The sequence below is a fragment of the Asparagus officinalis genome, chromosome 8 (assembly GCF_001876935.1).
Source record: "Asparagus officinalis chromosome 8, Aspof.V1, whole genome shotgun sequence".
Lineage (NCBI taxonomy): Eukaryota > Viridiplantae > Streptophyta > Magnoliopsida > Asparagales > Asparagaceae > Asparagus > Asparagus officinalis.
The window spans coordinates 51,876-63,883 of record NC_033801.1 but is presented as its reverse complement, the minus strand read 5'-3'; the positions used below and the strand labels follow the sequence as shown (position 1 = coordinate 63,883).

The following is a 12,008-nucleotide window of genomic DNA, read 5'->3' as shown; positions in this document are numbered from 1 at the left end:
CTCGCTTGCATCTTTGAAAGTAAGTAAGGATACATTAATTCCAACATGTCGCTGTAAGCGTTGAAACCAAAAAATCAAACTAAAACGAGTTGATTTTGCTTGGAAGTGAAAATTTTGTCAAAATAAATAAAACTTTGAAAAAAGAAAAAGCTTAATTAGGAGAAAGTTCTAATAAAATAAAATAAAAAAGCTTGAAAAACAATAGAATCTAAACTAAATGAAGGGGAAGACAAAAACAACTCTCAAGGGTAATAATAATGTGGGTACCATATGGATAAAATTAACAAGGTGAAGATTGATCAAGTGATCAGTTAGAGGTTGGTATAAGTGGTAGCAAAAAAAATAGCTAGGGGCAAGAGAAGAGAAGGAGAGAAGGGAGGAAGAGGAAGAAATGGAGGGATTCTAATTAAAGTGGGAAAACATGACACGTTGAACCGTACGCACAAAGCTTTCATGAGTTTGGCAAGCCTACCCATTTATAGAACCCCCTACCTTCGCTCCCTCTCCCTCTCTCTTCTCTATTTAGAAATAATTAGCAAAGCAAGAACCCTAGCTATCAGCTGGGGGGGGGGCCGGGGCTTCTCTTTCTCTCTCCTGTCCCCACATGTAGATAGCCTATAGCCACCTTTTTCTCTTGTCCCTCCCTCTCTCAAACTCCACCCACCACTCCGTACTACTAGCTTCTTTTTTTTATTTTTTATTTTTGGGTTCGCACCACTTCCCCATTTATAAGATAATAATATATAATCAAGCCCATGCCCCCCTTCTTTCTTCATCTTCAACTCCTTGCTTGCTCTTCTTTCTTTCTTTCTTTTCTTCTCGTGTGCTTAGGTATTTATTTACAGCTCTGGGCTCTGGGCTCGAGAGAGAGAGAGAGAGAGAGAGAGCGATCTCGAAAAGAAAAGGAGAGATGGGTAGAGGAAAGATAGAGATAAAGAAGATAGAGAACCCAACAAACAGGCAGGTGACTTATTCAAAGAGGAGGTCAGGGATCATGAAGAAGGCCAAGGAACTCACTGTCCTTTGCGATGCTCAGGTTTCCCTTATTATGTTCTCTAGCACCGGCAAGTTTTCTGAGTACTGCAGCCCTGGATCTGAGTATGTTTCTTTTCTTTTTTTTTTATCTTTTCACTAATTAATTAATTATTTATCTACTACCACTATTCTACCCTCTACATACCCATCTCTTTAATTACCCTTGATTTCTAAAATTACTAATGCCACCACCCTTTGTGATGTTTTCTCTTTAATTATCTAAACCCACTCACTCTTTCAATGATTGGTTTTATGTCAGCACCAAGGCCATATTTGATCGTTATCAGCAAGCTACCGGGATCAACTTGTGGAGCGCACAATATGAGGCAAATTATACATACATAATCACCCTCCACCCTTTTCTTTTAATCGTCTTATTTCATAACGCCCCCCTCCTCCTCTCTTTCTCTCGCTCTCTCTGTGCCTTAGCTATTATTTTTTTAAGTAACGCTAGCTTAGGGTTTTAAGTAATTAGTTTTCTTCTCGATCGATTAGGGGCTTTACGTCTTCTGTATCGTTAGTACTTAATCAGAGTTGTTTCCTTGTGTATGGGAGTAGAAAATGCAAAACACATTGAAGCATCTCAAGGAGATCAACCACAACCTCCGCAAAGAAATCAGGTATAAGACGTTCAATGTAAAATTTGAAAAAAAAATGGTTTTACATGTATCGTTGCACTTACACAGACGGTTACTAACTTGTATTGTTGTTTCCTGAATTTAACATACTAATCAGTTTCTACAAAGAAGATCATATTTTATCTTACTAATTATTTTGATTGCTTCTCTCAAATGAATATAGGCAGAGAACGGGTGAAGAGCTTGATGGCATGGACATCGAGGAACTGCGCGGTCTTGAGCAAAATCTGGATGAAGCTATAAAGCTTGTTCGTCACCGGAAGGTGGGCTTCTATACCTGCTAGAAACTCACCGATTCAGATATGTAGTTGAATTTCTAACTAGTTTTAATCATTTAAATTCTTTTAACGCTGATCATGTGTCAACCACTGTAGTATTAGCCTTTTTTTTAATTCCTTTTTTTGCCAACCTTCTAATAACATCGGACTAGTTGTTCTGGATATCCTGTAATTCTTTACCTCTACAAAAATTAATTGAGATCTTAAAGTTGACAGGTTAATTACAAGGAGAAAGATAATAAGTTAAAGAAATATGGTTTCTTTTATTTCCATTATTTACACATGTAAATTGCATATGTTCGTTATTAATTTCTGATAACGGGATTTGTTTAACTAATTCTGTTTGCAGTATCATGTTATAAGCACGCAGACAGATACCTACAAGAAAAAGGTAAGAGCAGATCAATCTTCTTCCTTGGTGCCTTGAGATATACCTAGCATTAAGTTTTAAATCTTCCAATATCATTTGTTTGTTATTTCCATTGCTAGATTGAAAGCCACCACTACGCGTACCTCTAATTGCCAATGATAGAAAATAAATAATAACAGAATTTTCAGAAATTAACTAAGCAATCTATCTGCTCTGCTAAGTGTGCAAATTAATGAGATTTAAGTTATTATAGTAAATTTATTTCAAGTATTCAATTGCTAAAATAATTTGAGCTGTTCACCATAGGAGTTTGAGTTTTTAGTTGTGAAGTAGAAGATTTTTGAGGTTTGGTATACTAGAAGTAAAATAATTAAAGAGAGAGAATATTGTTTGACGTTGAACCTTATAACTTTATTGCTGGGGTAGTCACCTTGAACTTAAAATTGAAATTGGGATAATGTGTGGGATAAATTTTTAAGGTGTTAGTCAAATAGAACTAAAAGTAGAACAAAATTTTACAATGTTAGTCAAGTAGAACTCTAACAAAACTAGAATTAGGATAATGGTACAAAATTATCCTACTTTCCCCCTTTTTTTATACAAAAATGAGAGTTTTTATCTCTCAAATTATTCTAAGTTTTAGCTTGGAACTAGGTGGTAAAAAACTAGAACTCATATTTATTTTGTTATTTTTTTTATATTTATTTTTTTCTTTACTTCTTTCCTATTATGATTATCACCATCATTAGACCATCATTATAATAATAATTATCAATATCTTATAGTCTAACTAAAAATTATTTAATAGTAAAGAACATTCTTGTAAGCAATTATCAATCAATAATAGTAAGTTTAAAATACATAAATAGTATTTATATCTTCAAAATACATAAATATATATTTCATGATTAATATAAAAATTTATCCCAAGTTATTTTATCAAAATGTCCCGTTTTACAAAATTGTTCCTATTTATCACACTAAAATATCCTACTAGCGAAAAATTATTCTACTTTAATAATTATCCCATTTTGCATGAAAATATGCCAATTGACTAACACCCAAAATAACAAATATGTAATTGTGGTAGAAGAAATATTCGAATAATTATGCTCTTTTATCTTTAAATCAAACAATTATGTGAAAAACACGCTTTTAAAAGAAATGAGGGGCAAAAATGCAAGATCTCTCTTAGAGTAATAGATTTACCAAAATCTACTTTTTCACTTCTAATTAGTAAATTGATGGTTTTTTTAGATAAGTTAGAATAATAAAAACGTAAAACTGCTATAACGGACCCTTGTAACTTCATAAGCAGGATTTGGCCTCTTTGCAATTTAAACCAAGAGTGATAAACTGATTTAATCTGATTGCCAAATCTCAAATATGCCGATTTATCAGAATCCTTCTTGATAACCAATTAGATCAAATTTGAAATTGAAATGATGGTCTTGATACCCTCAAATTTCAATTGCCAAGTTTTATAAAAAATCAAGAATCAACATATTTATTGAAAATCATGCCCAACCTAAGTGTAGGCTGTAAGAGAGCAATAGATAAGCAATGATTTACTAATAATATTTTGAAAAAACCAGTTGCAAACTGAGTTTTCATTTGAGTTGCATGAAGTTGTAATTTCTAAATTGAACAGTGCATCAATACAGCAACAACTAAGCCTTTATCCCTAATGTTCGGGATCAGTTACATGAATCCTATTTTTTCATTCCATTCTATGGTGGGTCATTTCCTCTGTTATGTTAGTCTTAATCATATTTTTTTCTTAATTGCTTCTGATCAAGTCATTCTAGGTCGATCTCTAGAACTCCTAGCCTTATTAACTGTAATATTATCACTTTTTCCTAATTGTTGTATTAATGTGTCTTCTTTGTACATGATCAAACCATCTTAATCTATTCTCTCTCATTTTATCCTCATCAATAGGCGCAACCTCTAATTTACTAAAGATGCATTCATTTCTTATCCTATCTTTTAATGTATACCCACAAGATCATCAGAACATTCTCAGTTCTGTCACACTTATTTTTTGAACATGTTTTTTAATTGCCTAACATTCTAACCTATAAAGCATAGTTGGTCTTATAACCGTCCTATAGAATTTTTTCTTTAGTGTCATTGGTATTTAATAATCACATAAGACCCTCGAAACACTCCTCCATTTCAACCATCCCGATTTGATTCGATGCACAACATCATCCTCTATCTCACCATCATGCCTAATGATAGATCCTAAATAACGAAAATGATTAGTTTTAGGTATTTCTTAGCCATCAATATGTACCATAGACTCTCTTTCTTTCCTACTTTTACTAAAAATGCATTCCACATATTCTATTTTTTGTTCTACTAATTCTAAAATGTTTAGACTCAAGAGCAGCTTGTTTCCATCTTTCAACTTTAGCAATAATATCTCTTCTAGTTTCATCAACTAATATTATATCATCAACTAATATTATATCATCAGCAAATAATCTACACCATGGAATTTTATCCTGAATGTCCTTAATATGTTGGTCCATAACTAATGCAAAAAGATAATGATTTAAAGTTGACCCTTGGTATAAATCTATGGTAATAGGAAATTGTTTAGTCTCTCCTTTATTAGTAACTAACTGCTTATATATAACGTGAAGCTTCTCTTATCAGATGCATGTTTTTGTCTGTGTGGTGAGAGATTTATAAATTTAAGAAGAACCTGTGTGCATGCGTGTGTGTATGTGTGCAATTCTAACTTACCTATCTCCTATAGTAGTTCATGGTGCAATTTTAGCAATTTTATTCCTGAAAACAAATAAAATTTCCCTTTTGTTCAGATAAAAGAATGCTCATTTTCTCATGGTAAATTTGCATAATTCAAATCTTCCTTTATTAAGTGATCGCCTATTTTCACATGATCCCATTCATTTTTTAGGTGGTCTGCTCAATAGTAAGCCAGCCATCATTTTTTTGGGTTGGTTAACGTATAGCTCTCTTCTATATTGTTACCATATTCAACCTATATGTGATATGAGTTAAGCTTTGAAGTCCCATTTTAATTAGCTTCTTTGCTTTGTAAAATAGTTTGTAAGTAGAAATATTTATGGCAGTCAGTATTTTTGAACTTCTTGTTATACTAATTAATATTTGTTAATTAGTGATTTAAATGATCTGTTTTTTTTTTGAAATTTAGATGTCTTGGCAATGGTATATATTCAATCTGAATGAAGTAATAAACTACACTCAACTCTCTAATTAAACATAGTTTCACCCAGTGTCTTGAGGTGATGTGGAGCATGGATGCATCAGGTGCTAACATCCCACATGCAACAGCAATATTGCATTTGTGTCCTTGTTAACTGCAGAAAGGGTGGCATATAGTTTACCATAGATAACTAGATAGCTTTACTAGAGCTCTTGATTTCTCCAGCAAAAGTAAACCTAATGTAAATTATAGAAATTAGGAGAAGATAAGAATCCTGCGTGCATGTGTAGGTTCAAGTCAGAAAAGAACCAAAAAATTGGGACCGACCCAAATCACAAAATATATATCAAGATTACAACTCTTAATGTTTATAGTCTAAGACAAGTTGTACTATTATAGAAGCATGTGAGATATCTTTCAGATAAAGACTTTTTGAAACGCATATAGATTTGTACTTGATATTTATCATCATATTGTATATTCAACATAAACTTAGATCTATGTTAAGCGTGAAAAGTAGATGATGATAATTTTATTCTTATTGATTTGGGTTAAATGTGTTAGGAGCTGCAAAAGACATGTTTTTTATCCATAAATTTTTTAGTAAAGATTGTTGTATCTAAAATAACCGCGTGAATTATCACTTGAATAAGCACACTTCCCAGAGTTATCAATGTTTAGGTTTTTGGATCTTTTTTCTGTTTATCATTGAATACTTAACTTTCGGATGATCTTTTTTATGACCAAAATCGATGATATTTATCTCACTGATGCTCATTTCTCTATGCAGTTATTAAACAACTTGTTTTTCTTGACCCCCTGAGCAAAAAAAAAAAGGCAACAATTTCTGCTTATGAGACCTGAATTCTATACTTCTTCTTCCATAGAGAGTCGGAAAACAAAACTAAAACTGTCTTGTCAGCAAAGGATCGACAACATTAAGAGGGTGTTTGGGAAGACTTATTTTTTAAAGTTTATAAGTTATGCTAGCTTTTAGTGGGTTTTGGCTTTTATAATAAAAATATTATAAAAATTGCTTGGATAGTATAGTAATTTGTTTGGTCAAAGCTAGCTTATTTATGTGAGGTTATAAGTTAGTTTTTCAAAAGCTAAGGTATAACAACTTTTTAAAATGTGACTTGTAAGCTAACTTATATTGTATTTTACCAAACCGGTAGCTAGAAATGAAAAAACTAGCTTAAAACCTAGTTTGACCAAAAAATAAGCCGTCCCAAACACCCTCTAAGTAATGAATGCTTACAATAATGAAGAAGATAACCATCCATGTCAATTATGATGGTTTTCTTATTTTTAATTTTTTTTAATAAACTATGCTCAAATATGTGAAGCTAGGCGCTCATATTAATGCACGATGCCTATGCCAATTATAATGTTAAAAATGAAAATATGATGCTTTCAGTTTACATTTAGGACTTTTTCTTTCATCTTATTTATGTCTTCCATTTATGTTGGTAGTTGAAGCACTCCCAAGAAGCACACAGGAGTTTGCTGCGTGATCTGGTGAGTAAAATTAGAATATAATCTTCCTGTTTAATTTCTCCACAGTGTACGTGTATTATGAAGGATTAATTAATAGAATATTTTAAGAAGTTGGTTAATTAGTATTTGATTTCAAATTATAATGAATTTGAATTTGTGGATGAAGGATATGAAGGATGAGCATCCAGTATACGGTTTTGTGGATGAAGATCCAAGCAACTATGAAGGTGCACTTGCTCTGGCAAATGGGGGATCCCACGTGTACGCATTCCGCGTTCAACCAAGTCAGCCAAATCTCCACGGAATGGGATACGGTCCCCATGATCTCCGTCTTGCATGACAACAGTACTTCACCCTGCACCCTGCAGCTTGATCTTTCTCTTCTTGCAGCTAGCCACTATTGCTACCTTTAATTTGATATATCGTATACTCTCTCACGTACGTAGTATGTTTAATTTATCTGATCGCGACTGAAAAGCGCATTGACAATTGTTATGTAATGTCGATTTCGTCTTTTTCCTATTGAGCGCTAGCTCCTGCAGTATGGAAACTAGGGAATTAACCACCACTACTATAATAGATTTGCTTCCTGCAATATTATTAATTTGTGTAAAAGAAACAATATTCGTGAAAATGTTATTTGGTATTGAATTCCAATAGCCACAAAGGTAAATCTATCTTTTAGTAGTATTAATAAATAACATAGCTGGAGTAATTAAATCCCCTAAAATGCTATGGATATTTGGAAAACTATCAACATTAATTATCATGATGTGTTACATGATTTACATTTGATTAGCCCACCAAACCATGCAAAAGATAACCTTTTTTAATTTATGATGGTTCGTCGTGTGTGTATTCTTGTTAGTTCTTTTCTAGATTTCCTTTTCACTGTCGGGGAGGTCTGAGGTTATTATGTATCATGAGTAACACCATCTTGATTAGTTAATAAGGTACTAGGAAGAATTACGTTCCATCAAGTGGTAGTGATATAGTGACATCCAAATGACTATAAATAGCCGGCCGGCCCAATATTAATTTGATGGATCTGCTGAAGTAGGTTCGATAATCGTTTAGTTTAATTAATTAAGGATCGATATGGCGCCAGGGTAGCTGTACAAAGTCCCTGACTAGATATAGCCACCTCGTCAAGAATACACTATGCCGACGACACTTGTTATTAATTCTTGAAATTAATGTCATTGCTGTCACTCCAGAAACCTGCATGTTAGTTGTGATCCAAGATCCCCGGCCATGACTTCCTGATAATATTATTGATTGATCTTCTCCGAGTAGCATGATGTCAATTTGGTGTAGTCCTGTTGCATTCTTCTTAATTGTATGGATCAAAAAGCTAGTAAAAGAAATTAAGATGCAAATATTAAGAGGACTGATATATATGCGAGTTTTAGTCACACATCAACAGACATGAGTAGTTGATTGGTAAAAACAATATTTGCACCTAGTGCATATCTGTGCTTTGGAGTGACCTGTACGTGAGATATGAAGGGCTCAAACGCACTAAGAGCTAGCATCTTCATCGATCTAGACAGATGATTCCTAAGATCCTGACATTATAATGACATATATAGTTTCTTTGACAGTGATATTTAACAAGAACAAGTCCGGAACAAATTAGTAAGGGGGGAAAAATGATCCCGCCAATCAATTAAGTTCTAATTAAGACGAGCACATCAAGCCATTGAAAAGAATGAACATTTATACGAAACATGTGCCAACGTGTATCTCAATGTGACAATTATGGTACCATAAGCTCAGCTCTCTAACTGTACACAAACGTATCCCGATGTATTAATGAACATATGAATCAACCTTTTTTTTTTTTCCGGGTCATCGAATAAAATCATATGAATCATCAACCATATATTGAACACACAACATATTCACTATCATCTTGTTCTTGACGACTATCTCCTCATTTCCCTCACGTATAACTTAGAAGCTGTGACGCTAATTTCAGGGGCATCATCAGCCTCCTCGGATATATCTTTGTGCAGCGTCATTAATCTGATCAGTTCTTTGGTGCTCGTCGTCTCCCCCATTAATGTTCCGCTGTTTAAGAACTCCACAACCTCATTCATGGTGGGCCTAATATCTGGATTTCCATCAGTGCACCTCACAGCCACCATGACCACATTCTTGGCCTGCAACCGGTCGTAATTGTCTCCCAACCTGGGATCCACAATCTTATCCCACATTCTACTCTCCACCCACGGCGTCACCCACTGCGTTATGTCCCTCTTTATCCCGCCCGGTAGCTTCTCTATCGGCTTCCTTCCGCTTATCATCTCAAGCAGCAGGATCCCGAAGCTGTACACGTCGCAGCTCTCTGACACCTTGCCCCACATGGCATATTCTGGTGCGAGGTAGCCCAGCGTGCCCTTCACTTTTGTGGTGAGGTGGCTCACTCCATCGGGAATCAGCTTTGCAAATCCAAAGTCAGCCACCTTTGGCCTGAAGTCAGAGTCAAGAAGTACGTTGCTTGCCTTGATATCCCGATGTATAATGTGCGGAGTCGTCTGGTGATGCAGATAACTAATTCAATGTATACAACAACCAATTAACCACTAGTTAGGAGGAATGGCGTACACGTATCAGGGCCTTTAATTAATTATCATGATCGCTAGCTAGCACAGCTAAATAGTAATTAAGCACGGGGGGCGGTCGATATATAATAAAATAATAATACATACGCCAGTCCTTGGGCTGATCCAACGGCGATGTCCATGCGACGAGGCCAATCGAGAGGGACACGGGCAGGGTGCTTGGCGTGGAGATGGTTGACTAGGCTGAGATTGGGCATGTAGTCATACACTATCAGCCTCTCATCTCCACCTGCATAGAATCCCCGAAGTCCGAGGAGATTCTGGTGCCTCACCCTTCCGAGCACCTCCACTTCCACGGTGAACTCCATCTCCGCCTTTGCCGTCATCGCCTTCAGTCTCTTCACGGCTATCTGTACGTATATAAATACACACGTCATCGATCGTAACAAATAAATAAATATAAAGACATTAATGACGCATGAGATTAGTTAATTAATTAATTAATAGAGATTAATTAATTAATTAATTAATAGAGATCGATGATGGTTGTTCAATTTCATGCCTCTTCTCCTTTGCTTGTTTTGCCGTAGTAGACTGTGCCAAAGCCTCCCTCGCCGATCTTGTTATCATCGTGGAAGTTGTTGGTGGCAGCCAGAAGCTCTTTCAGGCTGTATATCTGCCATGGATATGAATACCTCTTGTTGCTGCTAGTAATAACCCTTTCAAATTAGAGGAAGAGATGATTAATTAATTAGTTAGAAAAATTACTAATTGTGTGTGTGCGGGCGCGTGTATATATAACTGACGGAGGAGTAAAATTCTGAACAGATCGAATGAGTACCGCGTACCTGTCTGAATCTTCAGGATTGCGGAGGACGCAACAGAAGCATTTAAGCATGATTATTCTGCTTAATTAAATATCTAATTACTAGCTAGCTAGTTTTCTTCAAACTAACTGCTGAAGATCTCTTTGTTCACTAATTTGTTGGAGCTGAAGATGAAGGAAAGGAAAGGAAAGGAAAGGGGGGAAGGAAGCATGTAATTAAGATACTGTTAACCACTTAAACCAAGGTTAATTATCAGAAGACTGATGATCAGAAGCAGATCGAGTTTTTATAGGATTTAGGGGCAAGGAGAGGGGTCAAACATAGAGAGACTATAAGGATAGCTAGCTAGTTAGTAGCTTTTAATATTGAATATGAGAATAAATATCATGAACCAGGTCTTTGTCAGTTAACATCTTCAACGACTAATTATAATAGGCCTATCAATTCTTGACTTGCGATGCAAAATTATGGTTCATAATTACAAGGAAAGTTATCATATTTCCTATTGGCTAGCAAATAATTAAGCATATTAGACGTATACGTACAGAGAATTGTATTAAACATTAAAAAAAAATGGAGGTTACCTCAATTTTTTAATAAATAGAATGAAATTTTATTTAGGGAATTGGAATGTTAAAAGCAACAACTGTTACTGGGTTCCAAATAGAACCAGCTTGGCCTGCCATTTCATCAATTGGATCCCAAACAGAAGCAAGGACATATGAAGCGGTTCACAGTAACATTAAGAGGGAGAGGGAGAGGGAGGGCCCCATCATAATTTATCAAACGTTTTGCCGAGAGAGAGAGAGAGAGAGAGAGAGAGAGAGTTGAAAATTAAGTTTAGAAGAACTAGTCTGCTCAATGCTTTGAGTGAGTCTGCCTTCCATTCTAAGCTTAAGCATTATCCTATTTGTTCATCCCTCGTTATTGAACAAGTCAGACCGTGTTGGCTGTCAAATCTTTTATCGTATATCGTATTTGCACTTGCAATTCTCCGGTGGAAGATTTTTAATACTGCAAACGGTCACTTCGGCTGAATGAATTCTAAAATGTATTGTAGGTTGTCATTCTCATCATTTACAACAATTTACAATTTCCCATCTCATATAATAAAAGTATAACCCCGTTAACCATATTCATTCTACCCCAGCGAATAAACAGTCACACAATGTTAAGTTGACCCGAATGCGCCAGGATAGCTCCCACGCAGACAGACACATATAATGTTGACAGGAAATCATACATATATATATATATATATATATATATATATATATATAATATCTTATATAGTATATATATATATAATATATATAAATAACAAATTTCAGATTTAAACCTTTAACAGACAAGGTTGATCATACGTCTATTACACTATGAGACCAAAGAATGTTTTGCCTTGGCTTTGCTGACAAATTTGCCAGCTTAAAGAGAGTTTGCTTAGCCTCGATACCTCTTACCATAATACCCTAGTAAGGTAATACCTGTCAGGCTTTTGATACTCCAGAAATTGCTCTGGGGCTAATTTTATCCTTAAGAACGGTGTGAATCATTGATAGATCACACTTAAGGAGCTAAAAAAAAGTGTTTATGG

At 34.9% G+C, this 12,008-nt stretch overlaps 2 protein-coding genes across 3 annotated transcripts; one reads left to right on the top strand and one right to left on the bottom strand.

The window, feature by feature from the left end:
- On the top strand, positions 746-7,624 carry LOC109851536 (MADS-box transcription factor 16-like). Of its 2 annotated transcripts, XM_020421719.1 has the most exons (7): positions 750-1,098; positions 1,295-1,361; positions 1,594-1,655; positions 1,837-1,936; positions 2,301-2,342; positions 6,997-7,041; positions 7,187-7,624. In XM_020421719.1, exons 1-7 carry the CDS (start codon positions 911-913, stop codon positions 7,358-7,360), a joined length of 678 nt encoding a protein of 225 aa, XP_020277308.1. In that variant the 5' UTR covers positions 750-910; the 3' UTR covers positions 7,361-7,624. The 2 variants fall into 2 exon arrangements, with proteins under 2 accessions (XP_020277309.1, XP_020277308.1); XM_020421720.1 differs by lacking the exon at positions 2,301-2,342 and having other exon boundaries at positions 746-1,098.
- On the bottom strand, positions 8,815-10,569 carry LOC109822208 (PTI1-like tyrosine-protein kinase At3g15890). Its single transcript, XM_020388377.1, has 4 exons — positions 10,436-10,569; positions 10,150-10,306; positions 9,735-9,997; positions 8,815-9,576 (listed from the first exon to the last, which is right to left on the bottom strand). Exons 1-4 carry the CDS (start codon positions 10,483-10,485, stop codon positions 8,949-8,951), a joined length of 1,098 nt encoding a protein of 365 aa, XP_020243966.1. The 5' UTR covers positions 10,486-10,569; the 3' UTR covers positions 8,815-8,948.